Source organism: Oncorhynchus mykiss, chromosome 6 (assembly GCF_057628025.1).
Source record: "Oncorhynchus mykiss isolate SJ-2025 chromosome 6, ASM5762802v1, whole genome shotgun sequence".
Classification (NCBI taxonomy): Eukaryota; Metazoa; Chordata; class Actinopteri; order Salmoniformes; family Salmonidae; genus Oncorhynchus; species Oncorhynchus mykiss.
The window spans coordinates 23,400,948-23,428,695 of record NC_143027.1 but is presented as its reverse complement, the minus strand read 5'-3'; the positions used below and the strand labels follow the sequence as shown (position 1 = coordinate 23,428,695).

The window sequence follows — 27,748 nt, the reverse complement described above, 5'->3', positions numbered from 1 at the left end:
TAACGGGTAATAAAATTGAGGACAGGAGACAGGCTTTAAAAATAGTTTTCAAATGGAAAATGGAAACAATACAATTGACAGTAATTTTGGACATAACATATACATGAAGAGTACACAACATTAAACTGAATAAACAAATGCATGGATGTAAATTACAGGCCAGAGCTCTTGAACCGACCACCCCAACCCCCTGAATGAACAGAATGGCCAAACTTGTAGACCAGAGGCCATGTCCAGGAACACCTGGTGCCAACAGGCCATGAGGCTGAGTTCAAGAAGAAGACAAGGATATGAGAACTAACATTCTGGTCATGGTAAGTGTTGTTTGATCCCGTTCGTAATATAGGTAAATGCTCCTTCCATGTTCAACCAACCTCTAGCTTGGCCTGCAGAATATACTTCTCATCACTCCGTTCTGAGGCTGCAGTCTAGCTGTGTGTGGTTGGCTTCCTGCCCAATATAATAATGTCGCCAGTTAGTGCCTTTCCGAGCTGACCGGCTACTGGTGTTAGACCCCCTTAACCATTCCCTCAGATCAATACAACAACACAGCTGCTTAGACTACAGACAAATAGGCAGAACTCGTTCCTTTACACTTAGGAAAAAAGGTTATATCAAGAATCGTAAAGGGTTATTGGCTGTCCCCGTAGGTGAACCCTTTGTAGAACCCTGTTGGGTTCCATGTCAAACCCTCTGAAAATGGTTCAACATGGAACCCAAAAGGGTCTTACCTGGAACCAAAAGGGTTCTCCTATGGGGACAGCTGAAGAACCATTTTGGAACCCTTTTATCTAAGAGTGTAACTGTGGGCTGGAGTAAAGGCTATGGAAGCAAATCCTACTTTGTAGAAAATGTCAGTACTACCCAGAACCCCTGTTAGAAGCAAACTGGTAATGACGTTGTTTTTGTAGGCTTGCTGGTGAACACTTGATTCAAACATTGGTCGACTGACTCACAGAATCCTAACTCGTGATACAAGAGCATAACTCTATCTTCGACAACATTCTGTGATTTGCGTGAAAGTTAGAATGACTTATTGCTTGGACAGAACTGAACAGTCACATGAAGAACTTAGAATCTCTTCACCCCTCCTCTCCCTTTCCACAGAGATCCCCATTTGTATGTAAACACTCAAAACACAAAACAAAACTATAGGGACAAAGTATCATTCTAAAAAGAAAGAGTACAATTTTATTGTATGCCTTTATAAATCTATTGATTTCATCCCAACCTACTCTCAACTCTTTAAAAATAACCATTCTTTGGGTTTACCCTAATCAACAACCTAACCAATTGAGATGGCGAGAAGACATCTGCATAGGTTTGCTCAGATGCTTGAGATATGACGTCCAATACACACACAGAGGTCAGAGGACCGTGCCAGTCTCGCGCCATGAGGCTTCAGCTGCATCACATGTATCTGTCACAGATTCTGTTTGACTGGCCTGAATGGAAGCCCAAAAGCTAGGAAATAAAGTGTCCACTATCATAAGCTTTGAAACAATGGGAATGGCAGTAGACTGTCTATATTACTGTGATACTATAACTAAAGCACTCTGTAGGCCCTGTCAATAGGTTTTCCTGTGGAACTCGATTGGTGGTAGCTGACTGAGTAGGTTACTCTGTGTTCCAATGAATGGTCATTTGACAGTTAACTATAGCACAATATAGATATGCCTTTGACTTGCCAAAGTTAGGCACCGCAGACGTATTGAGAGACCGTTTTGACTTCCCCTTTCTCAACCTAGACTAATGTAAACAGTTGTGAGGATTTGGTCAGCTAGGAGGAAGATACATGGCCATTGTACAGACAATGTTTGAAAATACAGTTTTCTTATCACTTTCTGTATGTCAAATGTATGCTAAACGTGACATTCTAACTGTAGAAGTCCACCTGGATAGAGGCTGCAACTAACGACAGCTGCCTAGAGGTTCATTTAGATGTCAGAGACTGACAAGAGGCCTGTGTAGAAATGTCCATGGACCTGAGATAGACCCATACTCACTTTGGCTGGTTTCGATACATTCAGTGCTTGGTAAATGTAAGTGTCACTTTGTCATGCCGTGGTTGCTCAGTCAGTATTGAGTATGATCTGAGGTAAACTTATGATCGATATACATAAAGACAAGAGATATGATTTACTGTGACTTGATCTGGACATTTACACTTCTGTCTTATTTTTGTGAATGCAAAAGTTCTGTGATTTTGGTGTGTTATGTTAGAGCTTCCTTTAACTATATTAACCAATGCATTGGCATGATCATAATTGTGAAGTGCATACCAACTGAATGAAATCCACCTATTGGACTGTATTGATTGGGAATAAGGCCTCTTTGTAAATCCCTGAACACATGAATAAACCTGAGAACATGTCTGAGTTAGCTGTAACAATGCTGCTTCCCACCCAGAGGCTGGTCCTTCTCCTTCTCGCCCGTACCCAGATCCCTGCCCCACCGTCCCAATCCCTCCACTCCAAGGCCTTGGTGAGTCCCATATTGAACACCCTCTCCCCAGACTCCTTGGCCTGTGACAGCACACAGGAGTCAGCCCTACTGTATGCATACAGTCCCAGTCTGGAGTTTTGGCAGTGGGGTAAAGATGCTGGGAGGCACTACTGGGGAACTGACCTCTTTGGAGGTAATATATGTAACCCTGTTCATGTAAGCCCAATGGGTGTTTATGGGACTGTAGCCAAGGCCTCTGGGGGTGTCATACAGTGCTACTCATTCAAGGGTCTGTAAGGAAGGGCGTGATGGGACAGATAAAGTGCAAATGACCTCTGAACCTCTTTAGCCCCCCTCTTTAGCCTACCCTTTGTCTTTGGCTTTACCTTTACTCTTTCTCCATCTCTTTTTCTTGTTATTTTCTCTCGTGTTCACTTGGGCCAGTCCAGAGGCACTCAGTTCTTTTTGAAGAAGGAAAAGAGCCTCTTGTCTCCATCGGAGAGACGACTGGCTCGTCTGGAGGACTGGCCGGAGGGGCCCCCGCGACCCCCAGAGGGCCCAGCGAGGGTGTAGGGGGTCACCCTCCACTCCTCCTGGTGCTTTTCCATAAGCTGTTGATCAATCATACTGTGCATATCATCCTAAGAGAGAGAAAGACAGAATGAATGAGTGACAGAGAGAGAGAGGGTGAGCACAGTAGTGATAGATAGGTAAAATTAATGTGAGGGGATGTTAAAGAGCACAGGGGGTTTTAGAGAAGATAAACAGGAGGCAGGAGGATGACAGATTGGCATGGAAGTGGGTGGTTTTGGAAGTGGGTATTTTTGGGTGATCAAATGGCTTAGAATGAGTGAGCGCATTTCTGTTGAGTTAGCAGGCCATGGCATGGAATGGCTCAGCGTGGCATGGAAGAGTCGCACAGGACAGAACCAGGGTGAGATGGCACACCTCACCTCTAATGCAGAAGGGGGGGGTACCACAGGGGAGAAAGGGTGGTACGGAAGCTGAGAAAGGCCACTAGATCAGAAACCACAAGAGCCACACAGTAAAGAGCCCTGAGGAGGCAAACTGCAGCCAGGGAAAGAGAGAGGAAAGAGCTGCTAGTTACGGGTGAGGGAGGGAGGGAAGGGAAAGTCATATACTGAGTCCTCAATTTAGTTAGCTAGCTACTAGCCCAACTTGCTAAATTGTTTGCTGTATGTTCAATGAAAACCCAAGGTTGAAACTCATTGAGGAGTGAATTAGTACTTCAGACACTCGTGTAATTTGGCAACTCAGGGTACGTACAGTATCGTACATGTTAACACATATACACGCTTTGGAAAGTGGAAAGTTAGAGGAGAGGACAGGATGTGGTGGGGAAAAGATCACCATATACACATTTTCACCTAAACCTACAACTGTAAATTTCAGTCCACTATTATACTCGTATTTAATGAATAAATACAGTACACATTAAGAATGGTAATTGCTGTGTGAACGTAATCATTCATACGTTTTGTCATTCGTACACATATGAGCTGTCAGATACACATTCATATGGTTGGTATCTGTTACTTTATCTATCAGTTTGACAGTCTATTCAGTTTGACAGTCCATTCAGTTTGACAGTCCATTCAGTAACAACCAGAGGACAACAATGGAAATAAGTCAGCGGACTACAATGGAAATAAGTCAGCGGACAACAATGGAAATAAGTCAGCGGACAACCATGGAAATAAGTCAGCGGACAACCATGGAAATAAGTTAGCGGACAACAATGGAAATAAGTCAGCGGACAACAATGGAAATAAGTCAGCGGACTACAATGGAAATAAGTCAGCGGACTACAATGGAAATAAGTCAGCGGACAACCATGGAAATAAGTCAGCGGACAACCATGGAAATAAGTTAGCGGACAACCATGGAAATAAGTCAGCGGACAACAGTGGAAATAAGTCAGCGGACTACAATGGAAATAAGTCAGCGGACTACAATGGAAATTAGTTGTTCAACTTTATTGTGTTATCCTCCATTATTTTAAATACAGTGTATCCACATGTGTGGCTGAATTGTGTTTTAAATTATCAAAAAATTCAAATGAAATAACTCATACTATGAGTGGTCTAGTGTGCCCCCTCATGATCCCTGACCTCTGACCCACCTGCCAGGCCTCCAGCTGCTGTGATAGGTTCAGCTTCTGCTGGATGGCATCCAGGAGCTGGCTGTTCAGAGACATGATATCTATCTTACACTTGGCCAGCTCCATCTCCACCGCTTTCTTCCTGTTAGGCAGACAGACACACAGCTTAGAGACAGACAACACCTCTCTAGTTTCTATGCTCTCATTATGCTGAATGAGAGCTTATGACTGGCCTGCTTATTCGGGAGATGACTGTAAAACCATTCATTGTTGTTATATGCTAGCCTATTACATATAGGATAAACATACAATGTAGTTGTGCCCCAAAAATGTGCTATGTTTTATGGTCTTACTTGGAAATAGCGTCATCTCGGTCTCGTATAGCACTTTGGAGCTGTTCACTGGGGTCTCGTGCTTCAGACATGGCCCTTATACGCTCACTCTCCTCCTGTACAGAGCACATCTCCACAGAGAGCATCGCCATCTTCAGGACAGGGGAGGAATGACATAGGAGACACTCATCAGACACATTGTCAACCTCGTGAGTAAGAAATTTCATCTGTGTCTAGCTTGAATAACAAAGCTGTGTTGAAGTGATCTTGTTGGAGAACAACAGTGATGATCAAGCTCTGCGTGCAGTAGTACCTGATTATGGAGTTGTAGAACCTCTTCTTGGCTGTTCCGTGTTCTATTCTGCTCTGCTTGGTACAGCTCTCTCACTCCTCTCAGCTCTTCCCCAAGCTTTCGAACCTGGTCTTCCAGAGCCTCCTCGTCACTACGGCGAGAACCCTGCTCACACACAACCACAACACACATAGACTCATTATATTGTGAATTCAGGTCAAACTCAACTCAATTCATCTGGAGTTGTTTTGAGTGTGTACTGAATATCGCACACTCTTTATTGGATATATGGAGGAACTAAATATCTGTATGGTATATCTGGTCAGTATTTTCATATGTACAGTACCAGTCAAAAGTTTGGACACACCTACTCATTAGTTTAACCATGTTATGAGGCTATACAGTGTTTGTTTACATTTACAATGTTTACAAACACTGGAGAATGCTGGAATGCTTTTCCAACAGTCTTGAAGGAGTTCCCACATATGCTGAGCACTTGTTGGCTGCTTTTCCTTCACTCTGCAGTCCAACTCATCCCAAACCAGGTCATCAGGTAATCTGATCCAGCACTCAATCACTCTCCTTCTTGGTCAAATAGCCCTTACACAGCCTGGAGGTGTGTTTTGGGTCATTCTCCTGTTGGGAAAAAAATGATAGTCCCACTAAGCGCAAACCAGATTGGGTTGGTGTATCGCTGGAGAATGCTGTGGTAGCCATCCTGGTTAAGTGTGCCTTGAATTCTAAATAAATCACCAGCAAAGCACCCCCACACCATCACACCCCCTCCATGGTTCACGGTGGGAACCACACATGCAGAGATCATCCGTTCACTTACTCTGCGTCTCACAAAGACCTGGCGGTTGGAACCAATAATCTCACATTTGGACTCATCAGACCAAAGGACAGATTTCCACCGGTCTAATGTCCATTGCTCGTGTTTCTTGGCCCAAGCAAGTCTCTTCTTCTTATTGGTAGTGGTTTCTTTGCAGCAATTCGACCATGAAGGCCTGATTCACGCAGTCTCCTCTGAACAGTTGATGTTGAGATGTGTCTGTTACTTGAACTCTGTGAGGTGCAATCTGAGGTGCAGTTAATTGCCGATTTCTGAGGCTGGTAACTCTAATGAACTTATCCTCTGCAGCAGAGGTAACTCTGGGTCTTCCTTTCCTGTGGCGGTCCTAATGAGAGCCAGTTTCATCAGTGCTTGATGGTTTTTGCGACTGCACAAACTTTTCCGAATTGACTGACCTTCATGTCTTAAAGTAATGATGGACTTTTGGTCATTTCTCTTTGCTTATTTGACCTGTTCTTGCCATAATATGGACTTGGTCTTTTACCAAATAGGGCCGTCTTCTTTTTTAAATGTTTTTAAAATTTTATTTTACCCCTTTTTCTCCCCAATTTCATGGTATCCAATTGTTGTAGTAGCTACTATCTTGTCTCATTGCTACAACTCCCGTACGGGCTCTGGAGAGACGAAGGCTGAATGTCATGCGGCCAGGGCCGTCTTCTGTATACCACCCCCACCTTGTCACAACACAACTGATTGGCTCAAACGCATTCAAAAGGAAAGAAATTCCACAAATTAACTTTTAACAAGGCACATCTGTTAATTGAAATGCATTTCAGGTGACTACCTCATGAAGTTGGTTGAGTGAATGCCAAGAGTGTGCAAAGCTGTCATCAAGGCAAAGGGTGGCTACTTTGAAACATCTCAAATATAAAATGTGTTATTTCATAGTTTTGATGTCTTCACTACTATTCTACAATGTATATCTGTGTGTGACGGTCAGTACCGTGGACTCGTTTCCGTCTAGCAGGTTCTGTGTGAGTCTGCGTAGCTCCAGTAGACTGGCATGCAGGCTCCCCATGGGAACGTCCTTGGCTGAGTATGCCTCTGAGGACTCGTCCATGGAGGAGTCTGTGGACAGGGCTGAGTCTGTGATGTCGTTGCCCCGCAGGTGGGAGACGAGCGAGCGCACCTGGCAGTAGGCCTCCCACAGCTGGAGACGAAGCTAGAGACAATGAGGGAGAGCAGCTTAGAAAATACTGTTTATAATACACTATGAATCACTGATATCATATATAGGACTATCTCACAAAGCAGGGTGTGTGTGTGTGTGTGTGTGTGTGTGTGTGTGTCTGTGCTTGTGCATGCATGTACCTGCTCCCTTTCCTGTTCCTGCTCCTCTTGCTCCATGCTCTGTTCTATCTCACAGAGTAGGCTGGCAGGGTGTGGGCTGAGGCCTTGTAGACTTCTCTCCTCTGTGAGCTCCTCAAAACGGGCACTCAGATGTCTGTGGGACACCCGGACCTCCTGGAGCTCCAGCTGGCTCTGTCGTAACTGGACACACGTAGCAATACAGTGGACAACAAACAGTAGATAACACAGTGATCAACACAGTAGTCAACACAGTGGTCAACACAGTGGTCAACACAGTGGTCAACACAGAGCACTGATACCATACAGATCAACATAACACACTCCGACACACACACCTACAGAACATGTCTATAAACCCATTTACACGTTCACGCATAATACAGGAATATTATGGCAATGTACAAAGAGCGAAAGAGATCGTACCTGTAAGTCCTTCTCGTGGTGATGTTTCTCCAGCACTAGCGTTCTTTCCCTCAGGTCGTCAACAGTGTTCTGAAGTAGCTCGTTTTCCTCTAGCACAGCGTTAACCCGACGCTCCAGCTCTCTCTTACGCTCCGAAAGCATCTTAATCTGACAAGATACACAACCCCAATAGCCAAGTTACACATTGTGCTATGGGAACCTAGGACAGTGAAGATGTTGTTTTGTTTTGTTTTGGTAGCTATCTGCACTCAGTGTTAGCCTCTATAAACCCGTTTCTCTCCTGACTGACTCTTAGGATTTCAAATGTCCCAGAAGATTAAAGTACTCCCCCTGGTCCAAAAATGTTTGTTGCCTAGCATAGGCGTAGGAGGTTTCTGCCACCCTCATTTACAGGAATGTCTCCGTGGTAAAGCTGATTGTCCAAATGGACCCGATAACAGTTTATTCCTTCATCAGTCTATAAAGTGGCCTCGGACTGAAGGCTAACATTGCACAAACACTGCACATTTCTAGTGATACAACGAGAGTTGTTTGTAATATGTTCGGTGGCAGCCTGAGCAGCTTAATCCATTAAACAAACGTCAGTTCTTGTTCTTTCTCATTATCCCCTGTCCATGCTTTGGCCTACATCTGGTAACCTACTTTACAGCGCAGTATGTGGACTTCTTTGTAGATTCATGTTCTTCGTGTGCCCTTCAGATATTTTGGTTGACATTGCTGTGATTTTCTCTGTCTAGCAGTACTGTAACATATCCATCCTTGTCACTTTAAATGAAGAAAACCTGTTGCAACCCTGGGAACACCCAGACATTGCAGTATATCTGAGCTAAATATAGAGCGGTAGCTTTTTCCCTCAATTACAGTGCAGTCTCTGCAGTGAGGGTGACTCCTCTCCAATAAGACATACTTTTAAAGAGGAGGCTGAGAGGTATAATATATCTGTAATGTTATCATTCTATGAGCCTAAGCTAGATGGCTGACATTACACATTACTGATATGACTGTGTATTGTCCTGATAAATGTTTCACAGACAGAAACATACAGTATCTCATGCTCCATAGCAGTACAGTGGGACATGTACACACATGCGACATGCAGCATGCAGACAAACCAATTTAACCACTCACTTCTAGCCCTTGCTGCTCCAGTCAAGAGGAAGGAGTCAGTCACAGTATTAGAGGAGGGGAACAGGGAGAAATTTAATGATTGATAGAAAAGGAGAAAAAACTATGTTAACTTATGTTAACTTATTTTTGTATACCTTTATTAGGTTCTCTAGTCTGACCTCAGCCTGTAGGCTCTCTAGTCTGACCTCAGCCTGTAGGCTCTCTAGTCTGACCTCAGCCTGTAGGCTCCCTAGTCTGACCTCAGCCTGTAGGCTCTCTAGTCTGACCTCAGCCTGTAGGCTCTCTAGTCTGACCTCAGCCTGTAGGCTCTCTAGTCTGACCTCAGCCTGTAGGCTCTCTAGTCTCACCTCAGCCTGTAGGCTCCCTAGTCTGACCTCAGCCTGTAGGCTCTCTAGTCTGACCTCAGCCTGTAGGCTCTCTAGTCTGACCTCAGCCTGTAGGCTCTCTAGTCTGACCTCAGCCTGTAGGCTCCCTAGTCTGACCTCAGCCTGTAGGCTCTCTAGTCTGACCTCAGCCTGTAGGCTCTCTAGTCTGACCTCAGCCTGTAGGCTCCCTAGTCTGACCTCAGCCTGTAGGCTCTCTAGTCTGACCTCAGCCTGTAGGCTCTCTAGTCTGACCTCAGCCTGTAGGCTCTCTAGTCTGACCTCAGCCTGTAGGCTCTCTAGTCTGACCTCAGCCTGTAGGCTCTCTAGTCTGACCTCAGCCTGTAGGCTCCCTAGTCTGACCTCAGCCTGTAGGCTCTCTAGTCTGACCTCAGCCTGTAGGCTCCCTAGTCTGACCTCAGCCTGTAGGCTCCCTAGTCTGACCTCAGCCTGTAGGCTCTCTAGTCTGACCTCAGCCTGTAGGCTCCCTAGTCTGACCTCAGCCTGTAGGCTCTCTAGTCTGACCTCAGCCTGTAGGCTCTCTAGTCTGACCTCAGCCTGTAGGCTCTCTAGTCTGACCTCAGCCTGTAGGCTCCCTAGTCTGACCTCAGCCTGTAGGCTCTCTAGTCTGACCTCAGCCTGTAGGCTCTCTAGTCTGACCTCAGCCTGTAGGCTCCCTAGTCTGACCTCAGCCTGTAGGCTCTCTAGTCTGACCTCAGCCTGTAGGCTCTCTAGTCTGACCTCAGCCTGTAGGCTCCCTAGTCTGACCTCAGCCTGTAGGCTCTCTAGTCTGACCTCAGCCTGTAGGCTCTCTAGTCTGACCTCAGCCTGTAGGCTCTCTAGTCTGACCTCAGCCTGTAGGCTCTCTAGTCTGACCTCAGCCTGTAGGCTCTCTAGTCTGACCTCAGCCTGTAGGCTCCCTAGTCTGACCTCAGCCTGTAGGCTCTCTAGTCTGACCTCAGCCTGTAGGCTCCCTAGTCTGACCTCAGCCTGTAGGCTCCCTAGTCTGACCTCAGCCTGTAGGCTCTCTAGTCTGACCTCAGCCTGTAGGCTCCCTAGTCTGACCTCAGCCTGTAGGCTCTCTAGTCTGACCTCAGCCTGTAGGCTCTCTAGTCTGACCTCAGCCTGTAGGCTCTCTAGTCTGACCTCAGCCTGTAGGCTCTCTAGTCTGACCTCAGCCTGTAGGCTCTCTAGTCTGACCTCAGCCTGTAGGCTCCCTAGTCTGACCTCAGCCTGTAGGCTCCCTAGTCTGACCTCAGCCTGTAGGCTCTCTAGTCTGACCTCAGCCTGTAGGCTCTCTAGTCTCACCTCAGCCTGTAGGCTCTCTAGTCTGACCTCAGCCTGTAGGCTCCCTAGTCTGACCTCAGCCTGTAGGCTCTCTAGTCTGACCTCAGCCTGTAGGCTCTCTAGTCTGACCTCAGCCTGTAGGCTCCCTAGTCTGACCTCAGCCTGTAGGCTCCCTAGTCTGACCTCAGCCTGTAGGCTCTCTAGTCTGACCTCAGCCTGTAGGCTCTCTAGTCTGACCTCAGCCTGTAGGCTCCCTAGTCTGACCTCAGCCTGTAGGCTCTCTAGTCTGACCTCAGCCTGTAGGCTCTCTCGTCCCACCTCAGCCTGTAGGCTCTCTAGTCTCACCTCAGCCTGTAGGCTCTCTAGTCTGACCTCAGCCTGTAGGCTCTCTAGTCTGACCTCAGCCTGTAGGCTCTCTAGTCTGACCTCAGCCTGTAGGCTCCCTAGTCTGACCTCAGCCTGTAGGCTCCCTAGTCTGACCTCAGCCTGTAGGCTCTTTAGTCTGACCTCAGCCTGTAGGCTCCCTAGTCTGACCTCAGCCTGTAGGCTCTCTCATCTCACCTCAGCCTGTAGGCTCCCTAGTCTGACCTCAGCCTGTAGGCTCTCTCATCTCACCTCAGCCTGTAGGCTCTCTAGTCTCACCTCAGCCTGTAGGCTCTCTAGTCTGACTTCAGCCTGTAGGCTCTCTAGTCTCACCTCAGCCTGTAGGCTCTCTAGTCTGACCTCAGCCTGTAGGCTCTCTTGTCTCACCTCAGCCTGTAGGCTCTCTAATCTCACCTCAGCCTGTAGGCTCTCTAGTCTGACCTCAGCCTGTAGGCTCTCTCGTATCACCTCAGCCTGTAGGCTCTCTAGTCTGACCTCAGCCTGTAGGCTCTCTAGTCTCACCTCAGCCTGTAGGCTCTCTAGTCTGACCTCAACCTGTAGGCTCTCTAGTCTGACCTCAGCCTGTAGGCTCTCTAGTCTGACCTCAGCCTGTAGGCTCTCTAGTCTCACCTCAACCTGTAGGCTCTCTAGTCTCACCTCAGCCTGTAGGCTCTCTCGTCTCACCTCAGCCTGTAGGCTCTCTCATCCCACCTCAGCCTGTAGGCTCTCTAGTCTCACCTCAGCCTGTAGGCTCTCTAGTCTCACCTCCGCCTGTAGGCTCTCTAGTCTGACCTCAGCCTGTAGGCTCTCTAGTCTGACCTCAGCCTGTAGGCTCCCTAGTCTGACCTCAGCCTGTAGGCTCTCTAGTCTCACCTCAGCCTGTAGGCTCTCTAGTCTGACCTCAGCCTGTAGGCTCCCTAGTCTGACCTCAGCCTGTAGGCTCTCTAGTCTGACCTCAGCCTGTAGGCTCTCTAGTCTGACCTCAGCCTGTAGGCTCTCTAGTCTGACCTCAGCCTGTAGGCTCCCTAGTCTGACCTCAGCCTGTAGGCTCCCTAGTCTGACCTCAGCCTGTAGGCTCTCTAGTCTGACCTCAGCCTGTAGGCTCTCTAGTCTGACCTCAGCCTGTAGGCTCCCTAGTCTGACCTCAGCCTGTAGGCTCTCTAGTCTGACCTCAGCCTGTAGGCTCTCTCGTCCCACCTCAGCCTGTAGGCTCTCTAGTCTCACCTCAGCCTGTAGGCTCTCTAGTCTGACCTCAGCCTGTAGGCTCTCTAGTCTGACCTCAGCCTGTAGGCTCTCTAGTCTGACCTCAGCCTGTAGGCTCCCTAGTCTGACCTCAGCCTGTAGGCTCCCTAGTCTGACCTCAGCCTGTAGGCTCTTTAGTCTGACCTCAGCCTGTAGGCTCCCTAGTCTGACCTCAGCCTGTAGGCTCTCTCATCTCACCTCAGCCTGTAGGCTCCCTAGTCTGACCTCAGCCTGTAGGCTCTCTCATCTCACCTCAGCCTGTAGGCTCTCTAGTCTCACCTCAGCCTGTAGGCTCTCTAGTCTGACTTCAGCCTGTAGGCTCTCTAGTCTCACCTCAGCCTGTAGGCTCTCTAGTCTGACCTCAGCCTGTAGGCTCTCTTGTCTCACCTCAGCCTGTAGGCTCTCTAATCTCACCTCAGCCTGTAGGCTCTCTAGTCTGACCTCAGCCTGTAGGCTCTCTCGTATCACCTCAGCCTGTAGGCTCTCTAGTCTGACCTCAGCCTGTAGGCTCTCTAGTCTCACCTCAGCCTGTAGGCTCTCTAGTCTGACCTCAACCTGTAGGCTCTCTAGTCTGACCTCAGCCTGTAGGCTCTCTAGTCTGACCTCAGCCTGTAGGCTCTCTAGTCTCACCTCAACCTGTAGGCTCTCTAGTCTCACCTCAGCCTGTAGGCTCTCTCGTCTCACCTCAGCCTGTAGGCTCTCTCGTCCCACCTCAGCCTGTAGGCTCTCTAGTCTCACCTCAGCCTGTAGGCTCTCTAGTCTCACCTCCGCCTGTAGGCTCTCTAGTCTGACCTCAGCCTGTAGGCTCTCTATTCTCACCTCAGCCTGTAGGCTCGCTAGTCTCACCTCAGCCTGTAGGCTCTCTAGTCTCACCTCAACCTGTAGACTCTCTAGTCTCACCTCAGCCTGTAGGCTCTCTAGTCTCACCTCAATCTGTAGGCTCTCTAGTCTCACCTCAGCCTGTAGGCTCTCTAGTCTCACCTCAGCTTGTAGGCTCTCAAGTCTCACCTCAGCCTGTAGGCTCTCTAGTCTGACCTCAGCCTGTAGGCTCTCTCGTCTCACCTCAGCCTGTAGGCTCTCTAGTCTCACCTCAGCCTGTAGGCTCTCTCGTCTCACCTCAGCCTGTAGGCTCTCTAGTCTCACCTCAGTCTGTAGGCTCTCTAGTCTCACCTCAGCCTGTAGGCTCTCTAGTCTCACCTCAGCCTGTAGGCTCTCTAGTCTCACCTCAGCCTGTAGGCTCTCTAGTCGTGTCATATGCTGGTTGGTAGAGATGCTCTTCTCTCTGAAGTCGTCCCGTAATGAGTGGACCTGAGTGGACAGCTGCCTCTCCACATCTGTAGCCTGGAGACACACAAACACACCCCAGACACAGAGTGTGAGCACAAATACATCAACAAATAATTGTATAACATGTTATTCATGGAATTCAATACAACTTGCCTCAGGGGCAATTAAGAAAGGCATTACTAGATGACAAATATCAACATCTTCCACACGTAATACAAGGTCCATAACGGTAGGGTTGTAAAGTCATAATTCAGAACAGTTCAGAACTCTCACAACAACATATCCTCACCCCACTCACATACTTCACATTGTACCATGTTGAGAAACGTTCTGAGTCAGTACCCAACACGGTAATACTTGGAGTGGTATTTGATTTGACACACTGTTACCTCTGAGTCACCATAGTGTTCCTGTAACTGGTATCCAGCTGCACAGCAGAACTGTTCCTGTAAAAGCACAGGTTTGAGTAACTCAACCTTTAACATCTGGAATGTTCCATTTAGACCTTGGTCCCTACTGCCCCCTTCCCTGGCCGAGCTCATTGGACTGTTCTGATCAGCAACCCACTGCCTACCGGTCTTGTGCAGTTCACAAAGCCAGACCAACAGAACCTCATTAGCATAAGTGAGGCTGCACTCAGGAAGCCCAGACTCTAATGATCATCATCACTGCCATGGCAACAGATGGTGGAATCCTTGGTACCCTTCACTTACTCCTCTCCAGCCTCTGCACCGTGGAGAATTATAATTGCCATTTAACAAAGCAATTATTGATTTATTCACTGGAGGCAAATTTAACTGAGCAGGTCGATGTCAAGAAAGATAAAGCCCTGACTTACTGAGAATATAGAGATGTGATATACTGTCTGTACACCTCTGACTACAGTATTCCCCCATAATCATGACACTTTGATATCTAATAGATCTCTGTCTTCATTAGAAATTCCACAAAACATTAATCCAACAGGCTGATTCCTGTCAACAATAATTTACATTTTAGTCATTTAGACGAGTCATTTATCGAGAGCGACTTACATGAGCAATTAGGATTAAGTGCATTGTTCATGGGCACATTGGCAGATTTGTCACCTCGTTGCCTCAGAGATTCAAACCAGCAACTGTTACTGGCACTCTTAACAGCTAACCTGCCGCCCCCCGGTCAAACAAACAATCAAAGGTCAGCTGTATACCAGCTCTGACAAATAACAACCAGGTGCAATCATATCTCTACATCTGTTTGCTACTGATACTCTATATCCGTGGCAGATGTTTGGTATGTTTGCCTCTAGGTGGCAGTCAGATGTTTATAGGATCTTTCAGTCAGCGGTTGAATGGTTGGCCACCGTGAGGACTGGTGACGCCTTCGTGAGTAGTGACTGCATGGGACAGGTAAGAACAGGAAGCCACAGCCACTCTCTAATGCTCTATCCTTGTTTTAGACCTACAGGTATAATGCAATTGGACAGAGATCTCCATCTGTCTGTCTGTCTGAGTACAAAACAGAGTTGGCTTTTCTACTACAGTCTGCTGTAAGTGAGTTAGAGATTAAGTTGAGATTTATGGTTTCCCCACTGAACATCTGTTGGTGATTCGTGGAACTAGCATGGCATATTGTGTAATAATACAAGGCTTATACTCATAAATCTGTGCTACACCCTGCTTTTTGGAAAGCTTTTATAGGTGAGGAAAAATGAGTGTGTTCCATTCACACTTGAATGCACTTGTGTCCTTAAGTAACTTAGAGAGGGGTTGTAATTTGTATGTATTCTGTGTGGGAGACTAAGGGAAGAACAACCTGAAAAATAAAATCTGTGCTGTGTCATAACACTGTTTGGTCAGTGCACTATGCTTACAAAAATAAGAAAAAGTTTGTTGTGGCACTCCTACAAGTATTCTACTTCTATGTACCCCTTTTTCATAATGGCACCTTGTTGTCCCCAGTGATGCATGGGAGGAATGATATAGCCTATACCAAACGCAGAATCATAATTAGTTTGATGTATTCTTAGACATTCAAACACAGCTGCTCTACTCTGCCATTCTGAATGTGCTTCACATTCTCCTAACCAGGCCAGGAAGATGCATACAGCTCTTCATCTCTGCTAAACTGGCTGATGTATCTGTCTCCTCAGTGGAGGTCTATGCAGAGCCCAGTCACAGTGGGAATGTGACATTTGACTCAAGTGTCACACTGCGCCTGACAGATTGAGATCAGAGGAAAAACAGGATATTTCACTGTGTTGCCAGATGTACTGATATTCCTCTTAACCTGGGCATAAAGTCCTCAGATCCCAGATCGAGCATTATCAGTGCATGGGGGAAATTGGACTACTGCAACAGAATCCAGGCCAAAAACTAGGGCTCAATAAGCTGAGAGACCAGCATAAATGCTAATTCTTTCTCCAGAGTCAGGACACAAAGGTACAGTACCTTGTGCAATGTTCCCTCTAATTTCCTGGTGCACTGAGCAAATGTTTGGTCTTGTGAGCAGAAACTTGAACATTGTGAGAATGTTGTGCAACTTCCTGCGCACGTTTACAGTGAACACTGAGGCTGTACCCTTACAGTTTTAGACAGTAGCCAATAGGCTATTGTGGCTATTGGAGCATAATGTAGGTCTACCAACAAAACCAATGGAGCAAATCCCATAACATTTTCAGATGGAAATAGCTTTTGATTTCTATGATATAGCCTACTGGTGTTCAATGCAGGCCTACATTGCATGACTTTTAAAAACGTTTTTACATTATGAAGGGTTTGACATTAATTCATGATTTTTTACTTGGCTATAGGCCAAACAGGTGACTGTAAATGTCATTGTATTGTGTTCTATGATGCAAGAGCCGACTTTACAAAATACAAAGAATTATTATTACCATACAGAGAATTAGATCATGTCGGTTACCCTTCTGCCTATTGGCTTATTTGCATATTCAAGCTTCTCTCAAAATTCAACACCGCACATTTAATTAAGACATAAGCTTTTTATCTGACATGCTTTTCAAAGACAGCTTGAAATAAAGACTACACGTGTTGTGCTCTTATAGGAAGCAGTATCTCCCCATTGCTGGCTTATACTTATCTATAACTGGGCTAATAACTTGCTAACTAGCGAAGAATATCAACAAATGTGCAAACGCGCGGCTCTGCGCTCTGATCTGAAAAGTGCATTCACTCGCTGGTGATTGAAATACCACCAACATAATTCTACTCCGTTGCGCTTTGGCTCTGCATACAACAAAATCACAAACTCAGTCTTGCAAAGTTAGATTTTGTTTGGTTTGTTGCATTGAAAGGGGGCTGATATAATGTTGATTCGATCACAGAAAAAACGTTGTTCTATATAGTGAAAACTAATGGGGCGAACTCAGTGAAGTTCAATCTCTTGCGTCTCTACGCGGTATGGTATTTCTTCTGCGCCGCAGTCCTGGAGGCGGTGGCGCACGCGCACAGCTTTGAGGGAACATTGACCTTGTGCCAAGCCATGATCTTTCAAAGGGATAATCACAACATTCTCAAAACCCTTTAATTTACAGTAGTCTTTGATAGGAGAGGAACATGATCTTTCCTACATACAGTCCTAATCCATAGCGTCTTTAATACAAGAACATAGCAGAGTTTCTGTGCTTTGCAGTCTAATGTTCTTGCTTAAACATATGGGTGTGGAATTGAGAGGGTGTAGGCGGATCCTTAAGGGATTTACCACTTGTATCCTCTTCATTTTTAATATCAGTAATTAAATCAGTGATTTCCAATGGCTTTATCTGTTCCCTCTTTCTCTCTCTGTCCTCTCCTCAGGATGCAGAACATACTGTACAGCACAAGCTATTATACACATATGGCTGAAGATGACTTGCAAGTCCATGTGTGTACATGTCAGGTGGATCTGTGTTACAACCTGACATCGGGTTGGCTGTACAGCACACATTGCCACAGAGAGCACATTCCCATGGTAACACATGAAATCTCACATATGACACCCAGGTTGTCATAGCAACCAGAGAGCGGGAGACAGGATTGATGGAGCTGTGTGACTAGGTGGCCATGTTTCTGGCATTTTCCTTAGTCATAGCACACAGTGTATTCGTTTATGGATCTATATGATGCAAGTCATGCCATGCACTAAAACAAAATATATAAGTCAGTCTTCCAGTTTCCCGAGTGGCGCAGTGGTCTAAGGCACTAGCATCTCAGTGCTTGAGGCGTCACTACAGACACCCTGGTTTGAATCCAGGCTGTATCACAACCGGCTGTGATTGGGAGTCCCATAGGGCAGTGTACAATTGGCCCAGCGTCGTCCTGGTTTGGCCGGTGTAGGCCGTCATTGTAAATAAGAATTTGTTCTTAACTGACTTGCCTAGTTAAATAAAAGTAACACAGTTTAATGTAATCAATGAAGCTCTGAATGTCAGCACCACTGATGGCTGCAGGCAGGGAGCAGGAGCAGCAGGCAGGGAGCAGGAGCAGCAGGAGCAGCAGGCAGGGAGAAGGAGCAGTAGCAGCAGGCAGGGAGCAGTAGCAGCAGCAGCAGGCAGGGAGCAGCAGCAGCAGGCAGGGAGCAGGAGCAGCAGGCAGGGAGCAGGAGCAGCAGGAGCAGCAGGCAGGGAGAAGGAGCAGGAGCAGCAGGCAGGGAGCAGTAGCAGCAGCAGCAGGAAGGGAGCAGCAGCAGCAGGCAGGGAGCAGGAGCAGCAGCAGGCAGGGAGCAGGAGCAGGTGTCCTCTGTCCCTTTGCAGCCTTAGGATCCATTCTAGACCTGATGCTTCTGTTCCTCACCACAACTGATGACCTGGAAGATGCCCAGTGTCTGTGTTGTTCACCTAGGTGTTTTATACGGTGCTAGGTAGCCATGGAGCAGAGCAGAGCACAACAGAGTATTACCCATGGCCCATGGTAGCTCATTACCGTTAGTTGAGGTCTATGAGTTTATCATAGTGTAATGCAGAGCTTCAGTGTACACATACACATAGACCTAACAAAAGGCCTTAAGGGGGTCTTAGTAACCACACAGCACATTATTACTCCCATCTACACACTGGCCTTAAAACAAGCAGCTCCAATAAGGTCACTGGAGGAGCTGTGGGTGTCTGATCATCTTGGCGTAGCCAGAGATTTGGGGTTTTGATTTGATCAGGGTTATAACCTAAAAGATGTAGGCATTTGTGCTGGAGTCAGTTCTTTCTAAATGTGTGCCGTAATGCAATTAGAGAAATGTTCCTTCCTCGCTGGTTCACTCTGATCAGATTAGGCCTCAGGGGATTGGCCAACCTCACACCCCAGGCCAGCCAAGCCTACCAGACCAGCAGACACCACTGGGTTTAGGTGTGTTTTTACGTCTGTGCTTCATTGAGTCTGTATGAGTAGTAAATGTCTGTGTCTCTACAGTATGTGGCTGTTGAATATGTCAGTGACTTCTGTGGCTCTCATAGAATTAAGTCTAGCTCATAGAGAATGGCTCCCGTGTCCTAGTGTATTAGTGGCAGGTTTGCACTGTCCCTTAACATGAGGGTCAATGGCTCACACACAGACAGGGTGACAGTTTTTAATTAGCTGTGAGTGCAGTATGGAGTAGTATTGTTGTTCTGGCTGCTGATTGAATGCATAAAAAAAAGGCTATTACAGAGGATTATGACCTAATCCCTTCAGTGCCGCATCTTACACACTGCGTTTTACATCACTTCCTGTGGCCAGCCCCACCACACCAAGGTCATTCCTGCTGCATCCAATCAGAGACTTGGTTCCAGCAGACTATTGGTTCCTCCCTCTAATCTGTTATTATGAAAGTGCATTGTTATTGTGAGTGTAATCTTCAAAGCTTTGTTTTGAGAATGGCCATTGGAAGAGCTGTCAGACACGATTCTCCAGGCACTCCACTGTCATGACTGCAGCCTGCAACAGATTACCACTTATTTCTATCACTCCTTCACAGGGGGGTGCCTTATTTTAGACTGGAAGACAGTGGACACATGTGGCACTCATGTCATGTGTCTGAGTCTGGTCCCCAGTGAATGTGTCCAGAGTGGCCCGGTTAGAATGGAGCTTACATTATGGAATAGATCTTAAAGAATATATCTTAAATAATAGATACAAAAGAATAGATGTTAAAGAATAGATCTTAAAGAATAGATCTAAAAGAATAGATCTAAAATAATAAATCTTAAAGAATGGATCTTAAAGAATAGATCTAAAATAATAGATCTAAAATGATAGATCTAAAATTATAGATCTTAAAGAATAGATCTAAAAGAATAGATCTAAAAGGATAGATCTTAAAGAATAGATCTTAAAGAATGGATCTTAAAGAATAGATCTAAAAGAATGGATCTAAAAGAATAGATCTTAAAGAATAGATCTTAAAGAATGGATCTTAAAGAATAGATCTAAAAGAATAGATCTTAAAGAATAGATCTTAAAGAATAGATCTAAAAGAATAGATCTAAAAGAATAGATCTAAAAGAATAGATCTTAAAGAATAGATCTAAAAGAATAGATCTTAAAGAATAGATCTTAAAGAATAGCTCTTAAAGAATAGATCTAAAAGAATAGATCTTAAAGAATAGATCTTAAAGAATAGATCTTAAAGAATAGATCTTAAAGAATAGATCTAAAAGAATAGATCTTAAAGAATAGATCTAAAAGAATAGATCTTAAAGAATAGATCTTAAAGAATAGATCTAAAAGAATAGATCTTAAAGAATAGATCTAAAAGAATAGATCTAAAAGAATAGATCTTATAGAATAGATCTAAAAGAATAGATCTTAAAGAATAGATCTTAAAGAACCTTGGAAATTAATGTATTGCTTGTTTTGTAGTGAGCCTTGCCAGACTAAATGGTCTGTCCATAGATAAAACAGTCAGCATCCTTGTCTCTACTAATGCTGCTACAAAGAATATGTCATTACAAAGCCAAAACATCTCCTAATCCATGTCGGATAGGACTACGCGCTAGACACGGACGGACGGACGGACGGACGGACGGACGGACTAATAAGGCAGTACAAGGGGGAATGATGGGGAAAGACAGAGTGAGTGCAGATGATTTAGTGCTTCTCTGGTGGCTCTACTACTGGGAGGTTTGCCAGAGTCTGGTGTGGGTTCCCTAGGAGGATGTGTACTCAGAGCTGTGGTGTAAGCAGGCCATTGCTTAGTAACAGAGAGATTACCATGGCTGACTTCATTCATTTTATTACACAGGAGGTCTCCCTGGCATCCGTCAGCAGTGAATCACGCAAGCCTGATCAATACTCTCTATAAGCATCTACACCGATTTCATATTAACCAAGGCTGCTTTTAAATCAACTGCAACTTAATTACGTACCTAGCAGGATCCATAGCAACAGACCAGTTCAGGGCCCCCTCATTGGTCAGAGACTGATGGTGGTTGACATATATTTCACTTCAATCTGATCAGAGATGGAAATGAGGGGCGAAGCAGGTCTGTATAACCCAGCGGTGCTGCTGCTGTCTCTGTATCTGTAACAGCACACAGCCAGCAGCAGCCCTGGCCAGGAGGGCTAAAAACAGCCATTGACCGCTAGCTAGCTCTCTCCCTGCTGGGCTGTGGAAGGAAGCAGCATCTGCCTGACTGCAGCTCACATCTATTCCCAGGACAGACAGCACCGCACCAAAGGCATTGTCACCCACACCTACAACACTGTCACTGGTGTCACCAGAGCACATCAGCAGGCAACACCCGCATATCTCCACATCTGAAGCTCCTCCGGCTATTGAAGTTAGACTGGCCCTCTGACTGAAGTCAACACACAGCTTTCTCCATGTAACAGCCATAACATACCCAGATTAAAGGTATCAATATGTCCCTTCAACTCGCACAAAAGCATATCCCTGGCCCTCGCGTCACTGGAAAGCTAGTCTCTTTTAGAAACAGCTACAGTGCCTTGCGAAAGTATTCGGCCCCCTTGAACTTTGCGACCTTTTGCCACATTTCAGGCTTCAAACATAAAGATATAAAACTGTATTTTTTTGTAAAGAATCAACAACAAGTGGGACACAATCATGAAGTGGAACGACATTTATTGGATATTTCAAACTTTTTTAACAAATGAAAAACGGAAAAATTGGGCGTGCAAAATTATTCAGCCCCTTTAAGTTAATACTTTGTAGTGCCACCTTTTGCTGCAATTACAGCTGTAAGTCGCTTGGGGTATGTCTCTATCAGTTTTGCACATCGAGAGACTGACATTTTTTCCCATTCCTCCTTGCAAAACAGCTCGAGCTCAGTGAGGTTGGATGGAGAGCATTTGTGAACAGCAGTTTTCAGTTCTTTCCACAGATTCTCGATTGGATTCAGGTCTGGACTTTGACTTGGCCATTCTAACACCTGGATATGTTTATTTTTGAACCATTCCATTGTAGATTTTGCTTTATGTTTTGGATCATTGTCTTGTTGGAAGACAAATCTCCATCCCAGTCTCAGGTCTTTTGCAGACTCCATCAGGTTTTCTTCCAGAATGGTCCTGTATTTGGCTCCATCCATCTTCCCATCAATTTTAACCATCTTGCCTGTCCCTGCTGAAGAAAAGCAGGCCCAAACCATGATGCTGCCACCACCATGTTTGACAGTGGGGATGGTGTGTTCAGCTGTGTTGCTTTTACGCCAAACATAACGTTTTGCATTGTTGCCAAAAAGTTCAATTTTGGTTTCATCTGACCAGAGCACCTTCTTCCACATGTTTGGTGTGTCTCCCAGGTGGCTTGTGGCAAACTTTAAACAACACTTTTTATGGATATCTTAAAGAAATGGCTTTCTTCTTGCCACTCTTCCATAAAGGCCAGATTTGTGCAATATACAACTGATTGTTGTCCTATGGACAGAGTTTCCCACCTCAGCTGTAGATTTCTGCAGTTCATCCAGAGTGATCATGGGCCTCTTGGCTGCATCTCTGATCAGTCTTCTCCTTGTATGAGCTGGGACGGCCAGGTCTTGGTAGATTTGCAGTGGTCTGATACTCCTTCCATTTCAATATTATCGCTTGCACAGTGCTCCTTGGGATGTTTAAAGCTTGGGAAATCTTTTTGTATCCAAATCCGGCTTTAAACTTCTTCACAACAGTATCTCGGACCTGCCTGGTGTGTTCCTTGTTCTTCATGATGCTCTTTGCGCTTTTAACGGACCTCTGAGACTATCACAGTGCAGGTGCATTTATACGGAGAATTGATTATACACAGGTGGATTGTATTTATCATCATTAGTCATTTAGGTCAACATTGGATCATTCAGAGATCCTCACTGAACTTCTGGAGAGAGTTTGCTGCACTGAAAGTAAAGGGGCTGAATAATTTTGCACGCCCAATTTTTCAGTTTTTGATTTGTTAAAAAAGTTTGAAATATCCAATAAATGTCGTTCCACTTCATGATTGTGTCCCACTTGTTGTTGATTCTTCACAAAAAATACAGTTTTATATCTTTATGTTTGAAGCCTGAAATGTGGCAAAAGGTCGCAAAGTTCAAGGGGGCCGAATACTTTCGCAAGGCACTGTATGTGACGCCATGCCTATCAGCCTCAGCCTGGTATGCTATTGGTAAAATGAGCAGCAGTAAAATCATTTCTAACAGTCTGTTGATGTAGAGGATATGGAATGAATGGAAACATGGGGTGTTTCTGTCCTGGAATGAATGTCCATTAGGAAAAATAGTTTTTTCAGATATTCATGTTATTTTTTGCTGCACCTCGACTCAAGTTGGTAGAAGAGCTGTCTACTACCTTCCTGGCCTGTGTTTCCATTAGTTTCCCTTTGGGATTTATGCCTAAAAGGAATTGACCACTCTGCTAGTCAGATTGTCAGGGCAATGCCTCCCACTCTAGTTAGGATTGAGTGATTTGAATTCGGGCTGTAGTCAATCCAGCTTCTTAGGGGAGTCTAATCAACAGTATTGCCTATGGCACTGTTGCTCACCTCCATCAATCCAGCCTGTCAATGGAGTTGAATCAATGAAAGCTTCTCCTGACACATGTCCATAACCCTTTACAAAGTGGATGTGCTCTGATTGAACATTTACCTCCTCCACTCTCCCTGTCATCCTATCATTCTTTCTCATTTTTTTCGGTTCTTATCCCATCAATCATGTAGGTTATCAAAACATTTTGTTACCTAAAACATCACATCTGTTTTAACAGCTTGTAGTTACTGATCAATATGGATAGGAGGGTTGCATAAGTATTATTGCGCCTAAATCATTCTACATGATTCAGCATTTAAGAGGTGAATGTTCCACTTTCGATGACTTAGCATATATTGATCTGTATGAGAGAGAAAGAGCGAGAGAGACAGAGAGAGAGAGAGAGAGAGAGAGAGAGAGAGAGAGAGAGAGAGAGACATGGGGAAAGAGATTGAAGCAGTCCCTGTATGTGCATGTATGCATTCTATATGAGAACATAGTTGTACCCTCTCTAGACATGAACACTGCAGACTGAGACATCCAATGTTGACGCCCAGTGGTCCACAGACAGACAGAATGACAGGTCTACAGACAGACAAAAAGGTCCACAGACAGATAGTTATCTCCACTCACCCGGTTAAGTTGCTCCAGCAGGCGGTGGTTCTCTTCTGACAGCTCCCTCATAGCCGTGGACTTGTCGCGGTCTGCCTCTCTCAGCTGGACCTGATGGCGCTCCAGCTCTCCTTGCAGCTGCTGCACATCTATCTCCAGCTCCGCCACGCGGTCACCCCACTCCCCCTCCCTATTCTCCAACCGCCGCCGCAGCTCGTGCTTCTCCTGCTCATGATGCTGTGGGTGAGGGGAGACAAGGGACAGGTTTAGAGATGCTACTGGACTGGAGGGACCAGGTTAGGCCTGAGACTAGTAGTAGTAGTAATAGACATTGGATTGTGAAAGGATAGCACAAAGCTTCTGCTCTTTTCAATCCATAGCTTTATAAAGCTGAGGCAGGGGGTGGGGATATGAGTGTGGGCTTATAATATGAGAGAACCAGGGAGTCAGGGTATGGGGGGTTGGGATGGGTGGCATGGTTGGTTACACACATGATGTAGCCCAGGGCATGTTGGGTGATCAGTCCTGAACAAAGAGGCGTATCAGGAATAAAACATGGGTGGTAAAACAAGGTTTGTAAAAGGATAACGACCAATGTTATCTGCCCCTAAAAAGCTTTGAAATTGCTTGATGAATACTGTGCATTGGGTAATAGCGTAGTGCTGTGTTGGTAGAGATCAGGGCCCTGAGCAGATGTAGCCTACAGTAGGCCATCTCCATGGGACATTAACAGGGGATTAGTCGTTGTTCCACTCCAGGCCATGTGCTGAGTGGAGTGGGGGGTTTCAGATGGGATGAACAAAAGCTCTGCTGTCAGCGTGAACAAATGCAACAGACATCTATGGGGTTTCAGGGCTTTAGTGACACCCCAATATGTTGTGAACACCTCCTCTCCACCTGTGTCAATGCTACTTGTCAGTGTCAGGTAATGACAGTTAAAGCATATAAATAAAAGTAATTGTGAGAATTGAGTGACCTCAGTCTGCTGTTAGAGCAGTGTTTTGTGCCCAAGTGTTTTTATGAGAGGCATCATACTGTTATTACACTGTATGGAGATTAGCTGTAAATTGTAGACAGTCTGAAAAAACTGTTTACAATGTGACATCTGCTCAATAGCACAACAATAATGGAGGGCAGTCCTAATCAGTTGAATATGGTTACATACACTGCTTAAAAAGGATGGCCAAACAACTGTGAACTGAAAAACAGATCTGGAAGGACTGAATCGCGATTATACAGTATTTGGCAGTGAGTGTAAAGCTACTTACCTCTAGTTTATCGTTAAGATCTTTGTTAATTTTCTCATATTGCTTAGTCAGGTCTTGGTTACGCTCTAGCAGAGCCTTGCCTAGTTTAGCAGCTAAAACCAAGTCCTTTTCTTTTTGACGGAAGAGCGACAACAAGTCTGTATTCTGTCCAATTACAGGCGTCTCCAATTCGGACAACTCTTCCTCCTCGTCGTTGTCCTGCTCCCCAGTAAGCATGGCTAATTCCTCTTCCAACGCCATCCCGAGGCCTCCAGAGCCGGTGTGTAGCAGCGATTGGCCCTGAAATCCTCCCTTTTCTTGTGGGGTTTTGTTGCCCTGATCCACGGGGTGCTCCATGCAGTCGCTGTCCAGCTCGGGTGGTGCTGAAATCGCAGCCTTAGATGTGTGCAGGTCGAGGCAGGAAGATGACATCGCCGCCCGACGGACAAAAAAAGAAGAGATTAGCCTACCCAATTGATTTATTCCGGTTGAACCCACTCTGTCACTGGGTCGGGCTGACCGGATCCTCTCTGTGTCGACAATATCTCCATAGATAGGGTTCCTTGGTAGGCATATATATTACAGGTATTACAAATCACAGCAATAGCTAACCTATCTGACTCAAATTTCCCTCACACTCGGAAGACCACCTCCCCTAAACCGTACACACCAAGCTCTCGCTTTAATCCTACAAACAGTGCCGCCTCCTCTGCAGCTGAGCTGACGACGAGCCTCTTACTGTCTGCTGCTGGCTTCCTTGGATGTAAAGATTGTCGGTCCACAGTGTGCTTTGTCCCCACATTAACCGCCCTGACGAACTCTCAATAGCAGTCGGTCTGTCCACCCGGTTGAGATGGGGTCCCGGCTCCCCATAATTGTTGGCCACTTTACACCGGAGGCATTTTGCAGAACCTCAGGCTTAAAATATCCAAAATACACACTCGAGCAAAGCGCGGGCCCGGTTGCGCCACCTCCTTTCCTCCCTGAAATGCGCGCCACACGTTGCTGACGTCAACAGCAACCTGTCACAAATAAACATCGATTGGTTGAGGATGATAACGCCATTGTTATTTAGCATTATGTGTGACGTAGGTGAGTATTTCCTTCGCTTTGAGTCTACATAGTTTCATAAAGCTTTTCAACGATATAATATTACATCAAGAACGTTCTCTCCTAGTCCTCACAGACATGGCCCCAGGGTAAATTAGAGCAGATGTTTTGACAGATGAATAGGGGAACACACGGGTGGTCTAGATCTGACCCCATTATTTCTCAGCGGGTATAAACAATGCAAAACCCACGTGATTGTCCTAATCTCTAATGTTAGGAATTTCCTAGAGGAATTCCCAATGATAAACATTTCTGTTATAATAAATTCATAACATAACACATAAATGGTCAGTTTGCTGTTTAACCCCATCTTACTAGGCCTATATACATTATCAAACCAGAAACCAATCTACTCAGATACTATTTTATATTTTATAAACAGGCCTAATTAGTTACCACCCTCACCCACTGTGTCAGTCCATATTTAAATATGGTCTACATGTCATCATACTAATTACCAGGAGCTTTCATATAGTAGGCTATTACAATGTATAAACTGGGTGGTTTTGAAAATACTGGATGAAAAAAAGAATAGATCCAAAACTGAGGCATGAAGGCAAAATAAAGATGTTTATTGAAACATCATGGTGCCCAACGAATATATCATTGTGCAAGAAAGTGCATAAATAAAAGGTGAAAAAATATATATATGTTTCGGCCTCAGGCTATCATCAGTGTAAAGGATCTCTGATCAATCATGCATTTAGAACATATACTGTACATTAGTGCTTTTGAAAGTATCTTGTTACAAAATACATTGGAGTGTTGTTCAGCCCAGTGTAATACAACATACACAATACTCAGAAGTAATTAAAATAAGTTTTTTAAATACATGTAACAGAAATACTGTATCTCTGTTTGCCACCAGGTCTGTGGACATGATAGAGATTGGCCACAGATTTAATGGCAAGAATACAGTTCTGCACTTTGCTAAAAGTTGCCCAGAATTAAGTGAACAATTGTCTGATTATCAGACAACATGAACGTAAAAATTGCAGTGTTCAGGGACAGTTAATGTTAAGTGTGCATGAATGCTTTGGGAATTTGAACTTGCAAGCTTTTGGGCAGAAGTGCATTAATGTTTCAGCAGTGCCACCAGGTACATCTTTATTACCAATAGCCTATATCCACACACTCTTAAAATTAGGGTACTGTTAGGGTACAGTGTTGTTCCCTGGGGTACAAAATGTCAAAGGTACACATAAGGTACCTTCAGAAGTACACATAGGAACTCCATGGTACTGGTTGGTTCCTTTTAGGGGACATATGCAGATAATATAATATAATGTTAAAAAAAATACCCAATATTTTGAATATAAGGTAAAATCATCACTGTAGTTTGAAATGTAGGTGGGGCAATGTACCGGTGGGGCTCATTATCATATTAGAGGGCATGGTGTATTTGTGCCAACCGTAAGTGGAAGTGTTGTGCCA

The 27,748-nt window shown here is 45.3% G+C and overlaps 1 protein-coding gene across 2 annotated transcripts; it reads right to left on the bottom strand.

The window, feature by feature from the left end:
• Nucleotides 1–34: 34 nt before the first annotated feature.
• Nucleotides 35–26,431, bottom strand: LOC110525161 (BICD family-like cargo adapter 1). Of its 2 annotated transcripts, XM_036979666.2 has the most exons (10): nucleotides 25,226–26,431; nucleotides 23,979–24,194; nucleotides 13,385–13,501; nucleotides 7,779–7,925; nucleotides 7,356–7,535; nucleotides 6,988–7,206; nucleotides 5,213–5,356; nucleotides 4,921–5,051; nucleotides 4,589–4,709; nucleotides 35–3,086 (listed from the first exon to the last, which is right to left on the bottom strand). In XM_036979666.2, the coding sequence occupies exons 1-10, from the start codon at nucleotides 25,634–25,636 to the stop codon at nucleotides 2,901–2,903; spliced, it is 1,872 nt and encodes a 623-aa protein (XP_036835561.1). In that variant the 5' UTR covers nucleotides 25,637–26,431; the 3' UTR covers nucleotides 35–2,900. The 2 variants fall into 2 exon arrangements, with proteins under 2 accessions (XP_036835561.1, XP_090093412.1); XM_090237286.1 differs by lacking the exons at nucleotides 13,385–13,501; nucleotides 23,979–24,194; nucleotides 25,226–26,431 and adding an exon at nucleotides 8,421–8,562.
• Nucleotides 26,432–27,748: the final 1,317 nt, after the last annotated feature.